Source organism: Chaetodon trifascialis, chromosome 1, assembly GCF_039877785.1.
Source record: "Chaetodon trifascialis isolate fChaTrf1 chromosome 1, fChaTrf1.hap1, whole genome shotgun sequence".
In the NCBI taxonomy this organism is placed as follows: Eukaryota; Metazoa; Chordata; class Actinopteri; order Chaetodontiformes; family Chaetodontidae; genus Chaetodon; species Chaetodon trifascialis.
In genome coordinates, this window is record NC_092056.1 from 33595892 (window position 1) to 33618456 (window position 22565).

The 22565-nt window shown below is 40.4% G+C and overlaps 1 protein-coding gene and 1 pseudogene across 1 annotated transcript in view; one reads left to right on the forward strand and one right to left on the reverse strand.

The window, feature by feature from the left end:
- The window catches only part of ano1a (anoctamin 1, calcium activated chloride channel a), a 109020-nt gene that overhangs the window by 27112 nt on the left and 59343 nt on the right, over window positions 1-22565 (forward strand). Inside the window, exons 4-7 of the mRNA XM_070963705.1 lie at window positions 11432-11530; window positions 12368-12519; window positions 14411-14465; window positions 15130-15181. Of these exons, the coding sequence (XP_070819806.1) occupies window positions 11432-11530; window positions 12368-12519; window positions 14411-14465; window positions 15130-15181 (358 nt within the window). The remainder of the gene's footprint in view (window positions 1-11431; window positions 11531-12367; window positions 12520-14410; window positions 14466-15129; window positions 15182-22565) is intronic.
- On the reverse strand, window positions 6963-9328 carry LOC139330833 (uncharacterized; annotated as a pseudogene).

A 22565-nucleotide genomic window follows, 5' to 3' on the forward strand; every position in this document is an offset into this window, starting at 1 on the left:
GTATTGGTAGTTAAAACCTGTTGAGATAAAAGACTGGATCTGATGTTATCAATTTTGCACCTGAAGTGGTCTGCAAAGTCTTCACACAGGGTATTTGTTATTGTCTTATGAGGTCTATTAAAATGACTGTTTATTAAAAGATCAATTGTGGAGAAGAGAAATTTGGGATTATTTTTGTGGTCAGAGATTAGCTTTTTGAAGTGAGAAATTCTTGCCTGTTTAATGGTGTTATTGTAAGTTTTGAGGTGATGACGTAAAATTTCATAGTGGACTGTCAGTTCTGATTTTCTCCATTTCCTCTCAGCACTCCTGCAGTTTCTTTTCAGATACTTAATATCTTCATTTCTCCATGGAGGTGTAGGTTTTTTTCCTAATTGTTTTTGTTAAAAGAGGAGCCACTGAGTCCAGCGTTGACTTCAGATTACTGTTGAAATTGTCAACGATAAAATCACAGGGTGCTGGTAAAATCTCTGCAGGAGTGCTCTGTAAAATCTGGATAAAATTTGCAGCCACTTCAGGGAGTTAGGTAGCGTTTCCTCACTATTCTCACTGGTGCCTCCCGCTGAATAAAACTGGCAATGTTAAAAAACACACATGAGTGATCGGACACAGCCAGATCCACAACAGAGGACACCCCCACAGACAGGCCATAAGTTATGATCAGGTCCAGGGTGTGCCCCCTGCTGTGGGTCGGCTGTGTAACGTGCTGTTTAAAATTCATACAGTTTAAGAGGTTTAAAAATTCTCTGGATACTGGGTCTGAGTTGTTGTCAATGTGTAGATTAAAATCACCAGCTATTAAAATCCTGTTGTAGGTGGTGTGAATGATTGATAAGAACTCACTGGTAAAAGAGGATGAATACTGGGGTGGTCTGTAGACCATTATGCAAAGAATAGGGGGACTGCTAAAAACAAAGGCATGGTGCTCAAATGATGTAAAACTGTTAAAAGGAACTGCATTTGCAGACATTGTAGTTCTAGTGATAGATGCAGTGCCGCCTCCCTTTTTGCCCCCCCTAGTAGAGAATAAAAAGTTAAAATTTGGTGGGGAAGCCTCAGTGAGAACAACAGGTGCGTCAGTGCTGAGCCATGTCTCTGTAAGGAGAATACCATCTAGGTTTTTGTCTAAAATTAAGTCATTTATGATAAAAGATTTGTTTAAAAGAGAGCGCACATTCAGCACAGCCAATTTGATAGCTGTGCTGAATGTGCACTCATCATGATGTTTTAAAGAAATGGTAAAAACAGTGCTGGGTCTAAAAACAGTCTTGGGCTTTGAATGTCTGTGTGAAGTGATTGATGTAATGATGTGAATGTCCTGAGGTTTCGGTGGAGAAGAGGGGGTTACTGCCAGGAAGGTGTGCATGGTGTGGGTGAAACATGTAGTGGGTGAGGGTGAGGGCGAGTGTGGAGCAGAGTGCTTGTGTGTATGAGTCATACCCGTTAGTCAGGAGGTGGCTGAAGTGCAGGACCGGACAGTGAGGTCAATGTTGACTGATAAAAGCCATAAACCCTCCTGGTTGGGGTGTAGGTTGTCCCGTTTACATAACTGCGACATAGCTGGGATATAACTGCGAAAATCGTTTTTTTTTTGTTTGTTTGTTTGTTTTTTTTATTTGAATTTCTGATTGGGCGAGCAAGCTGTCAATCTTGGCGGGCGTACCGCCGTCCATGCCCGCCGTACCTCCGCCCCTGTTACTCTCACATTCAGCAGTTGTTTTTGAGCCTTTTCCAGGATTTTGTCATGTCAGAACTCAAATGTGTGCAAGTGTGCTCTTTCTGTTTTTACCTAAACAAATCCCAAATAAGAAAATCTTGGTGAATGTCAGTTGTTTTAAGAAAGACATTTTCTACTTAAAAACAGTTGGTAAATGAGGCCCATTATTCTTGAATTGCGGTGTAGAAACAGTTATTCGTGTAGCCTGAGTGTCGAGTAGCCTGATGTATGTATGAAAGGGAAAAATGTATGATCAGCCAGCTGCACGGTGGCGCAGCAGGTAGTGCGTGTGCCTCACAGCAAGAAGGTCGTAGGTTCGATTCCTGGGTCGGGCCTTTCTGTGTGAAGTTTGCATGTTCTGCCCGTGCATGCGTGGGTTCTCTCCGGGTACTCCGGCTCCGGCACAGACAAAACATGCTCATTAGGTTGATTGGTGACTCTAAATTGCCCCTAGGTGTGAGTGTGAGTGTGAATGGTTGCGTGTATGTGCCCTGTGATCGGCTGGCGACTGGTCCAGGGTGTACCCCGTCTCTCGCCTGTTGACAGCCGAGATAGGCCCCCCCGCGACCCCGAAAGGGATAAGCGGCATAGATGGATGGATGGTAAGATCAGCCATATTTTTTTTAAACAAACAGTGGGTTTCACTGAGACGCTTGTTCATATTATATATTATATCATATATAACAGTTTTCAATTTTTAGTTTTTTTAAACTATAACCTCACAAACTAATGCAATTAGTTAATAATTAGTTAATAATAACTTGTCCTTGGAAGTAAAACGCTAAGTTACAACTGTAGGTTGTAAGCTTGTTAGCTAGATGCTAATGTTTGCAGCTTACATTAGAATTTTATGTGTGTCTTTGGTTTAAGCTTTTACCCCTTTTCTTAAGACACCACCAAAGTCCAAGCTCTTTAAATGCAGAATATTACTCTTGAAATAGCCCTGAGCACAAAACTTTGGGGTATGCAGGAAACCAAACCTTCACTAACCCCCTGTTCGTAGTTAAGAATGAATGTGCTAGAGAACGTGATAATGCTATCCTATATAACATGTGGCAGGTCTCAGGACAGATTAAGTTCATTTGACTGATAGTGGAGATTTGACAGGACTGGAACTTCTTGGCATTTGTTTGTTTGAGAGAGTTACTGTAGAATTAAATTCCATTTCCATGTCTTTGCCAGATCAATCACCCTGCTATTATCAATGTAATGAATTTTGCACTATAGAACAGGGGCTACTTGCAACAAAATAGTCATCTGTTATTTATGAGCTAAAGATACAGATACAGTTATAATCAAAGTCATACAAGAGTCAATCAAATCAGTATGTCTCTCCACCTGATGCAATGATGGAGTTTAACGTGTATGAAAAGGCAGAAGAAGAGACGTTCAACAATGGTTGAATTTTAGCAGCAGCACGATTGAAGAACTGGCAGTTTCTCTCCTTCACACACTGGTGAAGTAGCCTGTCACTTAAAGAGCTGCCCATTGCTGTCTGAGTGTCCTGCATGGGGTGAGACATGTTCTCTATCAGGGATGATAGTTTAGCCATTATCCTCCACATCCTCCACAAAAAAGGTCCTCAGGAGTTCCACCTGCACTCCAGTCCAGTTTATAATTCAAGTGACACCCAAATATTGCAAAATTCCACCATCTCAGTGTTCCTGGATCTTCACATAAAAGGCGAGTGGTTGCACTTGAAAAGTCTACCACCAGCTCTTTGGTATGCAGTGTATTGCATTTTTCAGGAGGCAGTTCTCCTGGAACCAGTCCTCAAATCCCTGCATCGGTTCTCTATACTTCTTGTCATCCCCATCTGTTACGAGACCAACAATTGCAGTGTTATCAGAGAACTTTCACAGGTCGTAGTTGGCTGATTTGTGGGTGCAGTCTGCAGTATAGATGGTGAAGAGGAAGGGAGCCAGGACTGTCTCTGGTAGGGACCCTGTGCTGGAGCCAAACAAGTTGACTCACAGTCCTGTGTCCTCATATACTGTGGTCAGTTGATGAGATCCATCCATCCAGTCCATGATCCACGCTGTGAGGTGGTGGTCCACCCCTGTGTGCTTCAATTTGTCCCTCAGAAGTATTGGCTGTATGGAGCTGAAGACACTGGAGAAATCAACGAACATGATTCTCATAGTGCTCCCTTTCATTTCCAGGTAAAAAATGGGTGAATTGATGGGCTTGCCAGGGGCAGAGATGGACAAGAACCACAGGGATGATTGCCACCAGCCTGTAGCTTTTGAGGTCCTTGGGGTGCAGAATCTTTGGCACTGGTATTCAATTCACTTCACTTCACTTCACTTCACTTCACTTCACTTCACTTCACTTCACTTCACTTCAATTCAGTTCAATTCAATTCAATTCAATTCAATTCAATTCAATTCAATTCAATTCAATTCAATTCAATTCAATTCAATTCAATTCAATTCGTATAGCGCCAAATCACAACAGAAGTTGTCTCAGGACACTTTCCATATAGTTGGTACCCCACTATATATATAACAATTCAATGTTATATATATAGTGCCAAATCACAACAAAAGTTGTCTCAAGACACTTCCCATATTGAGCTGGTACAGACCATACTGTTTATCCACAGAGACCCAGCAATTCCCTCATAAGCGGAACCAGGCTCTGGCTGAGAGGTTGACAAAAATGCAATCACAGTAACAATGAGAACTCTAACAATAGACTTTTAAGTATAGCATATAGCATAGTGTATACGTATATGATATATTTGTGATGTGTGTGTGTGTGTGTGTGTGTGTGTGTGTGTGTGTGTGTGTGTGTGTGTGTGCGTGTGCGTGTATTAGCAACAGAGAGTATATATATAATACAACACTATGGAACTAATAATAATGGAAGTATGACTAATACTAATAGCAGTTGCAGTGGATGTCAGGCAGGCCACGTCAGGAAGCACAATTAATCCACAATACCAGTTCAACCATTATCCATACAAACCTGTGAGATGAGAAAGCACAAAGACTCCAGGGAAGAAGATAAATCAGTAATATGCCTGAGTAAGACATGAATCCATACAGATGGAGAAGGAGAGAAAAACAGAGGAGCTTGGTGTATCATTGGAAGTCCCCTGGAAGTCTAATCCTATAGTACCATAACTAGTGTCTGGTCCAAGGCAAGCCTGAGCCAGCCCTGAATGTAAGATTCATCAAAAAGGAAAGTTTTAAGCCTGCTTTTAAATGTAGAGAGGGTGTCTGCCTCCCGAACAAAGACTAGAAGACGGTTCCACAGGGGTTAAGCTTGTTGCTGGCTCCCATTGGGCTTTTGGAGATTTTGGGAACCATAAATAAGCCTCCATTCTGGGAATGCAGTGTTCTAGTGAGGTAATAGGGCGCTCTGAGCTCTTTAAGATAGTATGGTGCCTGTTCCTTTATGACTTTGTAGGTAAGGAAAATTCAATTCTGGATTTTACAGGGAGCTAGAGCAGAGTGGCTAATATCAGAGAAATATGATCTCTTTTCCTCATTTTTCAGCAACATAGATCCAGCTTGATAGTAAGGAATCGCAATAATCAAGACTTGAAGTAACAAATATGTGTACTAGTATTTCTACATCATTTTGAGTCAAAGGATATATTCTGAACAAAGATAACTCCCAGGTTCCTCATAATGGTGCTGAAGGCCAGCGCAATGCCATTCATAGTTGCTATATCATCAGATAGTGAGTTTCTAAGGTGTTTAGGGCCAAATACTATGACTTCAGTTTCATCCAAATGTAGTAACAAAAAGTTGCAGTTCATCCAGGTCTTTATGTCCTTAAAACATGCTTGGAGTTAAGTTAACTGATTGGTTTCATCTGTCTTCACCAATAAATATAGCTGGGTAATCATATACATAGCAGTCAAAATTTATGGTGTGTTTCCTGATAATTTTGCCCAAAGGAAGCATATATAGGGTGAGAAGAATCAGTCCAAGTACTGTACCCTGCAGAACTGCATGAGAAACTGCATGAGGAATCATCATTAACATGTATAAATTGAAATTGATCTGAAAAGTAGGATTTAAACCAGCTTAGTGGAGTTCCCTTAATGCCAATGAAGTGTTCCGGTATCTGTAATAGGATATCATGGTCAATGGTGTCGAATACAGCAGATCTAACAAGACTAGTATAGAGACAAATCCTTTGCCTGATGCAATTCGAAGGTGATTTGTGGCTTTAACCAGTGCTGTCTCTGTGTTATGATGATCCTGACTGGAAATCTTCAAATAAACTATCATTATGATGAAAGTCACTCAACTGATTAGCGATTGCTCCTTCAAGGATTTTAGAGAGAAAGGGGATGTTAGATATAGGTTTATAGTTGGCTAAAACTCCTGGATGAAGTGGAGGCTTTTTTAGGAAGATGATTTATTACAGCTACTTTAAAAGACTGTGCCTAGCAGCCTACTCAGGATACTCCCGACAGCTGTGTCACTATACCTAGCTTCAGGCTAAAATTTGCTTGACTAGCCTGCACAACTGGTCTGCACAGAACATGATGAGCCTTGAGCTAATGCCGTCTGGACTTGCAGCCTTTCATGCCTTGATCCTCCTCAGTGGCTATGAGCTGAATGTTGTGGGAGGGGAGTGTACAATGCATTCACTCATTTGGCCCTCCCCATGTCCAGTACTTGCTGCTGCAACCTCCATTGCCTGCAGGCCTTGCATACTGCCCCACCCTGACATACAGCGCATTTGGAACGTATTCACACCCCTTCACTTTCCCCACATTTTTTTATGTTACAGCCTTTTTCCAAAATGGATTAAATTGCTTTTTTTGTCCGATCAATCTACACACAGTACCTCATAATGACAAAATGAAAAAAGTTGTTTTTTGTTTTTTTGAAATTTTTGCTAACTTATTAAAAATAAAAAACTAAAATATGGCATCTACATAAGTGTTCACACCCTTTATTCAGTACTTCGTTGAGGCACCCTTGGCAGCGATTACAGCCTCAAGTCTTCTATGATGCTGCAAGCCTGGCACACCTGTGTTTGGGGTATTTCTCCCATTCTTCTCTGCAGATACTCTCAAGCTGTGTCAGGTTAAATGGGGAGCGTCGCTGTGCAGCTATTTTCGGAGATGTTCAGTCTGGGTTCTGGCTGGGCCACTCAAGGACATTCACAAACTTGTCTTGACACCACTCCTTCGTTGTCTTGGCTGTGTGCTTAGGGTTGTTGGAAGGTAAACCTTCACCCCAGTCTGAGATCCGGAGCACTCTTGAGCAGGTTTTCATTAAGGATCTCTTTGTACTTGGCTCCATTCATCTTTCCCTCGATCCTGACTAGTCTCCCAGTTCCTGCCACTGAAAAACATCCCCACAACATGATGCTGTCACCATGCTTCACCTTTGGGATGGTATTAGCCAGGTGATGAGACGTACCTGGTTTCCTCCAGACGTGATGCTTGGCATTCAGGCCAAAGAGTTCAAACTTTGTTTCATCAGACCAGAGAATCTTGTTTCTCATGGTCTGAGAGTCCTTTAGGTGCTTTTTGGCAAACTCAAAGCAGGCTGTCATGTGCCTCTTACTGAATATTAGAGTATTTTTTTGGTATATAGTTTATAGTGCTGGCTCACTTTATGCCTCTTAGGAACTGCTGTAAATGTTTGTTTATATACGTAGTTAAATTGTATTTCCATTATGTTGTTGTAATAACATATACAGTAACATATATATTCTAATGCATATTATATAACTATATATTTAGTTGTACTTAGTTTAGAATTTCTGTTATTCCATGTTTATACTATATACAATACGCTTAGTTATATTTTTTAAGAACATTAAGAACATTTTTTCTCTTAGTGTTAGTTTTTCATTCTCATCCTTATTCTTCTTCTTGTATGTATTTTGTGCTTGTATGTTTAAACTACTGCTGCAATGGAATAATTTCCCAAATTTGGATCAGTCTAAGTCTAGAGCAGGGGTATTCAAGTAAAAGTCACTGAGGTCCAGTTATTGTTACGGTCGGAGACAAGGAAGGCCAGGACCCAAAAATGCAGATATGAAAACCAATCAATTTATTAAACAAAGTAGCAACACAAATCTCCTGAGAACAGGGAAAAAAGCTCACAAGCTGAAAAAACGAAAAATCACCACAACAGGGAGAAAACGGTATGAAAGACAAAGTAACAAAATAACACGAAACACAAAACTCACCAGAAGAAGGCTGGGAGAAAAAACACAAAATGCAAAACTAAGGGCGACTATGAAAAATCGCACAGTGAAAAATCAAAAGGAAACACAAAGCACTCAGGAGAAGCGAGAGCGAGAGACGAGCCGATCAATCAGGAGAACAGCACACTAGAGAAGCTGAAACAATAGTCCGGCACCAGAGTGAGGCACGAGGCAGCTTAAGAAGCCGAGTTGATTAGCAGATGAGGAACAGGTGCGCCTCCGGAGCCAGCTCCCCTAAACGATTGGCCCGCCCCCCTTTCCCGCTCCAACCTGCCATGGGCGTGAACACAAAGAGCAGAATCAGAAAATACACATAGTGACAAAACCACAACCATCACAGTTATCAAGATTTCCTCCAAGTAAAAGGTCTGAACCGAAGTCCAGCTTGTGTCTAAAAGCCTTCCCCTATGTCCACATTTGCATATGGTTTCAACAATATTTATTATCAATTTTCAAAGGAAATGTTTAAGTGAGTGCACAGCTAGCTCTTTCACCACAAATAAGAGTACTCCCAGGCAAGTAAATTTATTTAATAATGTATTTCAGATTAAAGAAAGCAGAAACCTCAGAATAAAATAAACAAAAAAGTGTAAATAGAGCTGAATAACCCTTTTCTCTTTAATTAAAGTGGCCCCAGCCTAAAGAATTGAAGGCCTACTTTTCAAGCAAAAAAAAAGTCAACATCTTCAAAAAAAAGGATAAATAAAAAGTTGTTCTTACAGTTCATCATCTGCTAATATTTCTGATTTTCTGGTTGCTGTTGACGTTGACATCAGGATGGTTTTCCGTATCAGCCTCCCTTCTTTTGGGGCAAGCCATGCTGTCATCACTGTCTCTTCCTCTCTGGTCTGTTGTGCTGGCCGCGCAGGGTAAAAAACGATTTGATTGACCGAACTGAGTGAAGCTATTGTCGTATTAACTGAAGTAGCGCCCGCTGTCTATAGCCGCGATCATCGGAAAAAGTGCTCCATGAAAATTATCTATTCTCGTGAATTTATCAGATTGATCACAGGACCAGTAAGAACCATCACCATGTCCACTATTTGGTGATGCCTGGTTTAGAGGCTTCCATCTGGCCAGTCTACCATAAAAGCCTGATTGGTAGAGTGCTGCAGAGATGGTTGTCCTTCCCGTAGGTTCTCCCATCTACACAGTTGAATGCTGGAGCTCTGTCAGAGTGACCATTGGGTTCTTGGTCACCTTCCTGACCAAGGCCCTTCTCACCCGATTGCTCAGTTTGGCTGGGCGGATAGCTGTAGGAAGAGTCCTGGTGGTTCCAAACTTCTTCCATGTATGAATGATGGAGACCACTGTGCTCTTCGGGACGCTGTGTGCTGTGAAAATATTTTTGTACCATTCCCCAGATCTGTGCCTTGATACAATCCTGTCTCGGAGGCCTACAGACAATTCCTTTGACTTCATGGCTTGGTTTCTGCTTTGATATGCACTGTCAACAATGGGACCTTATATAGACAAGTGTGTGCCATTTCAAGTCATGTCCAATCAATTGAATTTACTACAGGTGGACTCCAATCAGGTTGTAGAAACATGTCAATGATGATCAGGGGAAACAGAATGCACCTGAGCTCAATTTTGAGTGTCATAGCAAAGGGTGTGAATACTTATGTACTTTCAATATTCCTGTTTTTTATTTTTAATTTATTTGCAACAATTTCTGAGTAACCTTTTTCACTTCATTATGTCATTATGGGGTATTGTGCACAGATTGATGAAACAAAAAAGGAATTTAATCCATTTTGGAAAAAAAGGCTGTAACATAACAAAATGTGGGAAATGTGAAGGGTTGTTGATACTTTCCAAATGGACTGTATGTCAGGGTGGCAGGCAATGGAGGTTTCAGCAGCAACAGTTTGGAAAAAACAAAATCCATTATTATTACATCCACTGTCACTGTTACTGTGATTGCATTTCTGTCTGTCTCTCTCTGTCTGTCTCTCACCCTCTCTCTCTTGCTCTCTCTCTCACCCAACCGGTCGAGGCAGATGGCCACCCACCCAGAGTCTGGTTCTGCCTGAGGTTTCTGCCTGTTAAAAGGAAGTTTTTCCTCACCACTGTTGGCAAGTGTTTGCTCATGAGGGAATTGTTGGGTCTCTGTAGTTAAAAGAGTTTGGTCTGTACCAGCTCAATCTAGAAAGTGTCCTGAGACAACTTCTGCTGTGATTTGGCGCTATTTGAATTGAATTGAATTGAATTGAATTGAATTGAATTGAATTGAATTGAATTGAATTGAATTGAATTGAATTGAACAACAGTTCTAGAGGGTACAGCATTCTCCACACAGACGATATAGTCCATTACATAGTGTGTGAGACTGTCAATGTCCTCCCCATGAACAGGACATGCGACACAGTCGTATCACAATAGTCCCTGAAAGCATTAACAGCCTCATTGGACAATCTTTTCACTGTGCAAGTGACAGCTGGCTGCCTGTGTATGAGAGGTCTGTACACAGGCAGGAGGTGCAACAGGTTGTAATCAGATCTCTCCAAGGGTGGGAGAGATGATGTGTTATATGCCTCTTTGGTGTTGGCGTAAAACAAATCCTTGTCTCTGGTGTAGCATTAAACATACCAAGTGAATGTGGGCAGAGTGGAGGACAGAGAGGCATGATCAAAGTCCCCAGAAATAAGGAGGGCATGTTGATGTTGCGTGTGCAGCCTGTTTGTGACAGGTGGATGACATCAGGTGCAGCATCTGCATTTACAAAGGGGTGATATGTAACACTAATAATATGCAATAATTCCTCATGCTAACAGCTCACTGTACTTACTTCAGAGTTGTTCTTTGTGCCCAAAAGGTTTCCTCTTACATGTTCTCCTTTTTCATTTCCACCTTGAAACTTGGTCTTTTTCATTTCCACCTTGAAAAATGGTCTTGAAACCATCCGATGCAGCGTTTGTGTCTGAAGCACGGTAACATGGTTAGCCATGTCTCCATGAATAACATGATGCAACTCTCCCGGAATTTCATCTGGTGCAGAGTCAGCACTTGTAGCTCTTTCGACTTAGTGTGGAGTAATCTCACATTGCTCATGATGATTGAGGGGAGGACTGGTTTGTAATGTCTGTAATGCCCCGGCATTGTTTTCCAATCTCTTAACTTTATCAGACTTTGCTTATAATCAGCAGACAGAACAAACCATTTCAACATTTTATAACAAAATACAGGGCAAATTTGTGTGATATATAAGGTAAGTCAGCTTGTTTGAATTGGATGTTATATATTTCTGTATCCAGACAAATCAGTCTGCTGAGCTGAAGGGTGTGAAGTCAGTCTGGCAGCATTTGAGAGGTTTTACATAACAGTAGAGGCTGTGGAGACAATCTCCTATGTAGCAATAAATACTTGAGTTTGTGCTGAAGTGGATGCGGAGGTTTTTCCTGGGACTCTACCAGACAACAGAGTTTTTGTAGTTCATACATTTTAGAAATTCTGTCCCATGTTTCAGCACTGGCTAAATAAAAAAAATAGTATTTAAATATCCAAACCTTGGTTGTATTTCAGAGTAAGATCCCTGGAATTGGGTTCTTGAAGATCCATGCTCCTTGGAACATTCTGTGTCGAGAGGCTGAGTTTATGAAACTCAAGATGCCAACAAAAAAGGTACTCCACCCATCAATAAATTGTCCATTTGTCAAGGTACAGAGATGCAGTGCTGAGTGGTGAAAAGTGTGAAGATAAATGTTTCCTGTTCCTTTGAATTTGTGTAATGCCACATAAGACCATTTTGTGATGACAGCTCTTACAAGCCTTGGAGTGCGATTTTGATAGAAATGCAAAATTTGAATCAAACATTTGTCCAGTGCACTAATTTCTTCTGAATTTACAAGGGAAGACTGCGGCACAAACCTTGCTACAATCTACTTCGTAGTTGATTGTCCAATCCAGGAGAATTACAGGAGTCCCAGTTGATCTGTGCAAGTTTCTATGGACTACCTCAGCAGTCAGGATTTAGACCATAGCACACTGTCCTTTTTAGGACTATTTTATTTTAGGTAATTTCTAGTTATTTCCAATTCAAGTGCTCTTAAGCTTAGAGGTGTCCTCATCTATGCACTGTGTACATAAACAATATCTCTGGCCACTGCAAACTTTTAGTCTGCTTTTGATTTGCACTGAAACGCAAGCTTGTTTTAAATGCTGATAAAACAAAATATATAATATTTTCAAGAATACAATAGAGTGTCCTTGCAATGGTCCATAACCAAACCCTTCAGGGCTCTCAAAGTGAGTAAGTACAACCTTATAGACAAAGGCTCTATTGGAAAAACTGACAAATTACCTGATCATATTTAAGTAGTTAGAATATCATTTTTTAATCTTTGAAAATTCTTGGAAAATAATTTCTGATCTCAGTGAGACCACCTGTTTAAATGTGGGATTAATTACATGCAGAGTCCTTCATTTCCAACTAAATGCAGTTTTTTGCCCCTTCTGCAGGTTTACGATGTAAAACAAGGCAGTAGTCTTGTTGAGAAGATCAGATTATTCATTCACAAAGTCACAGCTCCCCTCCACCCAAAAGTCGACGCCAACCGACCACAAAGCATCAAATCCCTCTCTCACCCATTCTCCAGAGAGAAGCAGCATCTGTGAGTAAAATTTCTCCTTAGTTAGGTTACTGGCAAATTTGAAATTGGAAAGAAGAAACTCAAACTTGACATTTTTGTAATCAGAGCTTTACCCTCCACAATTCATGTTATTTCACTTTGGAGCAACAGTGGGCAACTTCACATGCTTTTATTATTGTGACAGCAGAAAGAAGTAGCAACCACAGAGGTGTTAATTGGAATTAAAAAATTGCCCATCAAGCCTATGAGGCTGTCTGACAAGAGTATGGCAGGAAAGCTGAAGCATCCCTCAGCTTTCTCCCCCTTTGAGGAAACCAACAGAGCTAGCCTGAATCACAAAAGTAATTTGCATTTCGTCAAACTTTTATTGGAGGACAAAATTGAGAAATAATGCATTTACTAAGACAGTGAAGTGACAGTGAATCCACTTTCTGAGGCAGTGGTCAGAGAGGACACGTCTTAGCATAAATGTCAACCTGCTGGTATGTATGCAGGAGAGAGTGGGCAGTGGGCTGCTATATTTACAGCTCTGACTAACAGCTAGCAGGAAAGCTCCCTCCACATCTTCTGCCTCATTTAATCTTCATCAATTGTGAAAGCACTCCAGACCATTGTTAAGTGTCTTTCAAACCACATTAACAGTTAGGCAATTATTAAGTTGAATTATGCACTGTGATTTCTTGAGGTGGTTGAGTGGTGGTCGAGTGGTGAGGAGGTTACTCCAGGACTAAATACTAGTAAATAAACTAAATTCCCAAAATTGCAGGTTTAATTTCAGATTAATGCTGTCTGTCAGTGGAAGCAAAAGTATGATTTGGCCTGTTTCAGAGTAGACCATCAAGCACTATCAGCAACAAGAACTGACTGACAGGAGCTGCCCACTCAGTATTTTTGATGAAATGCCTTCAGTGCACACATTTCCAAGTGCTTTTCTCTGTAGAATTACCTTCATATGCATGTGGTCTGACTGCTGCCTAAGGTATTTTTTTAATTCCTGCACAAAATAAGTAATTTATGCTCTCAAATTTATTCATGCACACATTTTTTTCTCCCAGTGACACCTGTATGGCTCTGTAGTAGTAAAAGAGGTTTTAGAGTAAATGTAAAGCCACTTGTTTTACATTTTATGTCAACATATCTGACAATACATTCATATTGAACTTATCAGCAAAATGTTCAGAGCCATCATTCTTACATTTTTACTCCTACATCTGCCTATGGCAAGTAGTTAAGTCAATGTACTGTAGCACTAAATCATAAGGTACAAAATAGCCTTACAGTCTATTTTGTTTGGTCCTTTAATTGCCTTATGCCTGCCTTTTGTACAGCACCTTGTAATCATTGCTTTATAGAAATAAACTTATTATTATTACAATTTGTACAGCATACAGCACAATCTATCCATAGACTCTTAGACCACCTGTCAAGGGTGTTTCTAAAGGAACATGAAGTGAAGTTGTCCCAAAATCTATTGTATAGTAACAGAGATAAGCTTTTCTGACTTACAGACATGCCAAGAGACATCACAGTTAGAGTAAACCATTCTACTCTTGTAAGGGATTCTGTGGATGACTAGAAGCAAAGCTAGTATGCTAAGCTAGACTAGAAGGTAACCTAGGACCCCGGTAAATACGATATCAATAACAAGTAACCCCTTAACTCTGACATTGTTTCAAAAACTATAAGGTAGCAAACCTAATATGTTGTGGCTAAGCACAGAAAGGTTAGTATTTATAGGTTAGTATTGTAGGTGGACAATTTTAAAATGAACAAGAGTAATCTGCACCATAGAATTTAACTCTGCAGATGTTGAATGTCTTTAATTTCACCTTTCTACTAAGTAAAGAAAAAAATCAGTCTGCACTCTGGATCTGCAAGTAAAACCAGATGTATTTTTTTTCTTTGTTGCCAGATTTGATCTGTCTGACAGGGACAAGTTCTTTGACAGCAAAACCAGGAGCTCAATAGTAAGTATTGGTTGTAGTAGATGAGCAGCCGGAAAGTGGTTCCTTCAGCAGGAAATGGATATAAAGTCCCAACCTTTAGTATAGACAAATGTGTTTTTCTGCATGCATCTAGTAACACAGCTCTGGCACCTTGTACTCCCTGATGTGTACTTATCTCCAATACAAAGCCTTGCTTCTTTGTAACTTTACATGGGATTGGCTCCCATGAAAAAACTAGTAGATTCTGTAAATCTGCATTATACATGTGCTGCTGCATTAACATGCACATCTACGCAGCTAGTTACTGGGCAATGTGCTTGGCCTGTCATCATTGAATGGAGCTCTTCAATCACAGTAGTTGCTGGCTCCCAGCTGAGCTTCAGCTCTCAACAATGAAACTCTGTGGAGTGCATTATATTTTATGCTGACTTGATCAACAACCTCTTAGAGGACAGACATACAAAAATGTTTTGAAAACACATACCAGCAGCATTTTTTGTTGCATGGGTGTTTTGTGAAACACCCCATAGTGAGACAAGACAGAACTGATCAGTTTGCCTGCTTCATTCTCCCTCCCACCTGCAATTATACAAGTAAATATTCAAATCATCTTCACCTACATTCTCATGTTTTTTAAGAATGAATCTGCTCAGTTAAATATTTTAATGTTTTGTTGTGTCATCAGGTGTATGAGGTACTCAAGAGGACAAGATGCACTAGAGCCAAATACTCCATGGGTAAGTCCTATATCTCTAAGACAGTGTTTCTGAATTCCGGTCCTCGGGCCCCCCTGCCCTACATGTTTTAGAAGTTTCCTGCTCCAACACACCTGATTCAAATGAGTGGCTCATTATCAGGCCACTGCACAGCTTGAGCTTGATGACAAGCTGATCATTGGAATCAGGTGTGGTGGAGGAGGGAAATATTTAAAACATGCAGGGCAGTGGATCCTGAGGACTGAAATTGAGAAACACTGCTCTAATACAAGGAATAAATCAATATGCAATATGCAATTGCTCCGGGCAGTTATTTTCCCAGGATTTTCCTGTATTTTACCCATCTTTCCCGCTGTCCTCCCATGTAAATATTTTCCCGTAATTCTCCTGTATTTCCAACCTTTCTAAATTCAAAAAAAAAGAAAGGTCTTCAGAAGGCACAACCCCCCCCCTTCATTCCCCTCCAGTACAACAGATGGCAGCATGTAGAACAGTAGCTGTAACATCGAGTGATGATGAGTCATTTACTCAAACGGCATCTGCCAATGATGAGGATGAAAAAGAAAATGAAGATGAAGAAGAAGAAGAAGAAGAAGAAGAAGAAGAAGAAATAGTATACCTGCCAAAAAGGCTAAAAGTTTGCGCAAGTATCTCACCACATAGGTGGAGGCTTATATGTAATTAATGAAGAGCAACGTCAAAGCAATGTCATGCTCCTTGCAAAATATACTATATGGATTTTAGTGGATCCCACAGAGAGAAAAACAGCAAAGCTGTCAAGCAAGAGGGAGAAAAATGCTGCCTGCTCCACCGCTGACTGTATTTATACTATCTCTTCCATCCATTTTCATGATCACGCTCTCACCAATTGTCTCAGCTTCTGTCAAAATCACAAATCAAGCATAATGTGTAAGTGATGAGTACACATCCTTCAAGTAATACATAAAGTAAATACTGAATTTAAATGCTCTTTTTTGTTTTCATCTATATAATGCATGGATGTCCACAGCATTTCACTTTGAACCAGCTATCCTACACACAGAAAAATAAAGGTTCCAACTGGAACTGAAAATGGTTCTTCAGAGTGATTCCATAGAAGAACCATATTTGGATCCAGAAAGAACCTTTTACACTAAGGTTCTTTAAAGAACCATTTATTCTAATGGTTTGATAAAGAACCATTAAAGGTACCTCAAAGAACCATCACAGAATGGTTCTTTGAGGAACCGTTTCTGGTTCAATAATGGTGTCAATAAAAAGTTCTCTGAAGAACCTTTTTGAAAATGGTTCTTGGTGGATCCAATTGGTTCAATAAAGAACCATTTTATAATGGTTCTTCAGCCAAGAATGGTTCTTTGGGTAATAATTGACTCATTACACTTTAAACTTTTAAATATAACAAATTTGGAGTGTCAAAGATGAACATGAGAGAACATTAGTTATTACTCATTTTATTTAATATCTTACAAACATTTTAAAACAGTCTAAAAACATAAACATAAAATCAAATTTTAAACCGTCCATTTTGATGTTGACTTTGGTGCTGTGATTCAGGGGCTTGTCGTCACTGCTGCTGATTATGATAGTGGGTGTTGGGTTCAGTGGCTCCTGAAAGAATACATTTCAGACTTAAAATACTGTTCTATTCTGTAGCTTTTATTGTTGTGAGGCACCACAATAAAGAAACAATGTCCAATGAAATTCTCTGCACACCCTATTACATGTAATTGAAACACACCACAGTATGTATAACTTATTTCATATATACAAACATCACACATGTAAAATAAAGTATAAATACTGCAGGTCATGTCTTCAACAGGGGGTCCAGGACCCCTAGGGAGTCCTCAGAGGTAATACAGCCAGGCCGTCAAATGTCACTTGAACCTTAAGGCCCATTTATACCCTCCGGATCCGGACGAAATCCGTCCGTCCGTCCCACACGTTGCCTCCGTAGGGTGCCTTCATACCTCCGTCCGTTTTCAGCGTTTTGTCAGTGTGTCCTCTAGGGGACAATGTCGAGTCATAAATTACAGAGCCGTTGTCATGGCAGCCGATGCCTTGTCAACGCTTCTGTCAGCATATACCGGCATCACTAATGGCGTCAGTAGAGGAGGTTATTATAATGACAGTACTGAGCATAGACATAATATACGTAGACGCCTCATTACGTGCTGGAGCGTAATCCAGCATCGCCGCCATATTGGGTGGGTCTCCACTAGCACCAGAGCCAACCAAAGTCAACGTAAATTATTTTATTTTATTTGGCTTCCCAGCCTCAGATACAAGCTTAACAGGGTAGTGTAAGACGCTGGAATGACCTGGAATTTTAAAGCTAACTTTTCCAGGCCTTAAAAAAAAAAAGAAAGAAGGAAAAACTGTACTGAGCAGGAATATATGGGAGCTTTGTATGTATGTATGTGTTAAAATCAGTGTATATCACAAACATCAGCAGTTTCAGTCCAGGCTATTATGGAATCTTTGTCATCCTAAAGCTGTCAACAGTTGTTTAAATTTAGACACGTCAGGCCAGACGGTGTGTGTGTGTGTGTGTGAGTGAGTGTGTGTGTGTGTGTGTGTGTGTGTACGTGTGTGTGTGTACGTGTGTGTGTTTGAAAGCAGCAGTGGACTGTGGGCCGACACACATGATGATCCTCGTTTCGACAGTTTGTTTTGGTGAAGTTTTATTCCAACACAAATGAGTATAAAAACTTACTCAAAGTTTAATGCGCATGTCAACAGGTTATGTCTGTTTTTTGTGCGTGTGTTGTGTGCGTGCGCACGCGTGCATGTGCCTGTGCTTAACTTAACATTAAATAAACTCAGCACACAAAAACAAAAACACAAATTCTTGTGTTATTGGTGTGTACAGAAGGGCCATGATTGTGTGTGTGTGTGTGTGTGTGTGTGTGTGTGTGTGTGTGTGTGTGTGTGTGTGTGTGTGTGTGTGTGTGTGTGTGTGCGCGTGTGTGTGTGCATGTGTGTGTGTGTGTGTGTGAGAGAGAGAGAGAGAGAGAGAGAGAGAGAGAGAGAGAGAGAGAGAAATCAAATGAACAATCAAACTGTTTCTTTATTAAAATCTAAAATTAATTCATTTATACATTTATTAATGGGCCATACCATATGTCTGTATTATGCTCTTTAACAAAGACAAAGTATTTCAGCATGAAAGCATTTGTTTTTAATGTGTGACACCGTCCTGTATCATAGCTACATCTCTGACGTTTGTAACAAACCAAACCGTGTGAAAATCGGGTAGAAACTAGAGGAGTTATGATGATAATTGTAGCTGGACATACACCTTCCTCCATAGAAATAAATGCACTGGGGACGCATGGGAGACCCATCCAAGATGGCGGCCGCGCTGAACGTCAACTCCAATAGGAAGCGTCAGTCAATGAGGTGTCTACGTATATTATGTCTATGGTACTGAGAAATAGGAAAAAAAAATTAGACGAATCTTTTTTTTGACGTAGAGCTGGTTCTCTTCTTCGTCGGTTTTTAGTTTGACTCATTTTGCTCATTTTGACTCTACACTGCCCTCACGACTTCTGGTGGTTTCGAGTGGTTTCGTCCGGAGAGCTCCGGATGGCTAAGCTCAGAGCCGACGGACAAACTGACGGATGAAACAGGATACGGACGCTTTCATCTGTATCCGGAGGCTGTTTCATCCTTTATTTACGGAGGGTATAAATGGGCCTTTAGAATCCCTATTCTGAGGGGAACATTAACCGGACATAGCAGATCTACAAGCTCATGATTTGCTGTCAAACAAGTCTATGAAATCTATGAAAAAGTTTAATCTGCAACACAATTTTCTACAATATGTAGTGAGAGGTCCCTGCTTCATCTGAAAAATGTTATTCAGGTTATTCTTTTTTATTGCACCCCTGCACCCTCCAAATCAACTCAAAACTAACCTTATTGATCCCAAACGGCTGCGAAGCATTCTCTTTGAAGACTGATGTTAGGAGGAGGATGGCTGTGTTCACCATCAGGCCTGTGAGTGAGTTCATAATGCATTGCATCTTGTTGTGAGCCGGTATCAGATTGTAGCTAGACATGTAATGACATGCCCAAATGACACAAATAACAATGAATAATATGGTTTTACCAAATATGTAAAGCTGCAATCTTTTGTTTAAAAACCACTGGGCTGTCAATGGTTTGTGTTGTAACTCTCTGTAACTCTTCAAGAAATTTAAAATAGAATTTAGAGTTGCTTGTGGCTAGATTCCACCATTGATATAAAACCATACATAATCTAAAAACGCAATACAAATATGTGCATTGGATTACAATTACACATATTAAATGAATAAAATGAAAATTAAATTTGAATTAATCGCACAAACACAACTGAAACAGTGAGTAGTGAATTTAACCTCTGCATTTAACCTGTCCTTTTTACACACCAGTGTTAGTGAACACACACACGAGGCGCAGGAGTAGTGGGCAGCACACATTACTGCGCCCAGGGAGCAGTGGGAGTCAGGTGCCTCAGGGGCAGTCCTTCACCTGTCAGTCCTGGGATTCGTACAGGTGACCCTCCAGTTACAAGCCCTGGCTGCCGTATGAATTACAATGCTATACATACTGCATTCTCCATACTACTGATATTTAATTATTTGATCACAATGCTCTTTCCAAATGTTAGTCCTGCAGCAGTTACTTTAATATCTCAAAGGCAATGATGTTTTTTTCATAAATCAAAGCCAACTCTAATTCCATTGGACAAACACAATGAAATAAATCGTTTTTACACAACTTCATGGCAACATTGCACATCAGACTAAAAATTAGTATTGGAGGGGTGTGTGTGTGTGTGTGTGTGTGTGTGTGTGTGTGTGTGTGTGTGTGTGTGTGTGTGTGCAGTTGTTTGACAGGATAAAGCCCACTTACTTTGTCTTCACACCGCCTGCATTTACTGAACATCACACAGCTTCTTCGGTATTCTGTAAGGAAATACAGAGCTCAACTCAGTACATTTAAAATGCTCGTGCTTACTGACTGCCTGCCATGAAAGTGTGGTAGTTTTAGATGGACTGACGCTGTTTCAGCGCTCTCAGGTTTTCATTGACATTAAGCGGCGGCGGGTCGCAGATGTGTGCGCGCACGCGTGCACTGTTTCTGTAACCCCCACCCCTCCCCCTCCTGCGCGTACACACAGAAGCCACCACGCATCTAGTTGACCAATCACGTGTAGCTTGAACTGGAAAAAAAAATAAACGAGAAAAAAAAGGCGGCTCCTGCTCCGGCTCCCAAGGAGGAGCGGGTTCCGATCGTTTACTTTCAAGAACCTAATCCTACAGCCGTTTCGTTCGCGACCGGCATATCACTGATTCCTCTACCCGTTCCACGGTTACAAAAAAATAGCGAAGGAACTTGGTGGGCGTTATGCTGGTAATTTCTCTGCGTGAGAAATACAAGGTGTGGGGTGTGAGCGTGTGAACGGGTTAAAATGTGTGTGTCTCTGTTTGGCACCGTGTTTAAATACATTAACCTGCCATAGGCATTTACGTAACACAGGCCACATTACTCATAATGTCTTCAATAACTTAACAGAAGTTTTACACTAGTTTACATGCAAGTAATCTTCAACTATATGCCTTTTTAGCTTTTAGCTAACATTTGTTACCTCAAATTAATGTTAGCAGTTAGCTGCAACTATACACAATGGCATTGTATTTTCCCTCTGCCCCTGAGGTTATAGTCACAACCAAACGTAACTACTACAAGTTCTACATCACCGTTGACATTCTAACATCAAGTAAAACATGTTAAAAGTAGAAAAGAACCTTACCTCACCTCCACTGGCTTCATAATATGTTAATCCTGATGGCGGCGCAAACTTCGCTCAGAGCGGAGGAAGAAGTGGGAGGGGCCGACAGATGGCGCAATTTTGTTTGTTTGTGCGAGTGAGTGTGTGTGAGACAGAGAGAGCGCACGATAGAGTGAGTGAGTGAGTGAGTGAGTGAGTGAGTGAGTGAGTGAGTGAGTGAGTGAGTGAGTGAGTGAGTGAGTTCATAATGCATTGCATCTTGTTGTGAGCCGGTATCAGATTGTAGCTAGACATGTAATGACATGCCCAAAGTAGGATTATGTGAGGATTGATACGATGTGAGTCACACATGCGTAGTCAGGTCAGCCATCTTTGGAGCTACATACGGCAACCAAACTAAGTCAAACCACATACATGCCAATCTTTAAAACAACACAAAATAAAAATGTTTTCTGCTTTTCAATTAGCCAGAAATGGATTAATCGCCATTACTTTAAAAACAACGCTGAGCTGTAAATGGCTTTCTTACTGCATTTAAAGTTTTGATATATGTATATTTACCCATATTTTAAATAATTCGACATAATTTTGTATTGAATTTGTTTTGACCGGATGAGTTGTCAAAACATTGTTTGAGGAGCGACACAATGTCAATATATTATGTGAGGATCGACATGATGTCAATATGTGAGGATCTTGTTTGCCACTCTCTCTCAATCCTCCTTTAAGCCAATTTCAATATAATTGTTTTAGAAATCCTTCCACCTCGACACCACAACTATAATGAAGACAGTGCTGAATAGCCTAATATAGATTGTTAGATTGTTCCTATAGTGCTTTTATGTAGGCTTTTATGTAGGCTATAATGTACAGTTGCACAACATATACTGTACCCCCCCCCCCAAAAAAAACAGGGACAGTATGGTTTCTATTAAGTCAACTCATTACCCATCATTAAATAATTCAAATAGGAATCAAGAACCTTTTAAAATTCCAAAGAACCATATGAGGAATCTGAAGAACCATTCACCAAATAAAATGGTTCTCCAGTAGGTGATGGTTCTTCGAGGAACCATAGACCATTTTAAAGAACCATTCAAGAACCATTATTTTTCTGTGTGTATTCTGATTGTGACAAAGTGGGTGAGGAGACACCATTTTCACCCATCTTGCTTACATCTTCAATCATGCTTGTGAATTGTTGGTTTGGCCATAGTTCCAGTAGTTATCCATAATTTGCAGGTACATGCTATCCGGGTTTGTTTGTATTTTGCATTATGTTTGTTTACAGTTAACATACCACCATTTCTGCTTACAGTAGAAGACGGAATAAGAAACAATAAGTTTTGTTAGGTTTACTTACTCAAGTTGTTACTTACCTACCTACCTAACCCACCATGTGTTCCAGGAAAAAAAGGAGGATGTGCCTGAACACTTCCTGTTTTTATATACTGTGTGACATCAGTGTGTAAATGTTCATTTTGTTTATGTTGATTGTGATGTGTGAATGTGTGCTTGCAGTTGTATGGTATATTGTAAACTATGTGGAGTTGTTCTACTTGGAGGTCAGTGAGAATCATCGTATATCATCATCAGATCACCAAAGAGGAAATGTAACACTAG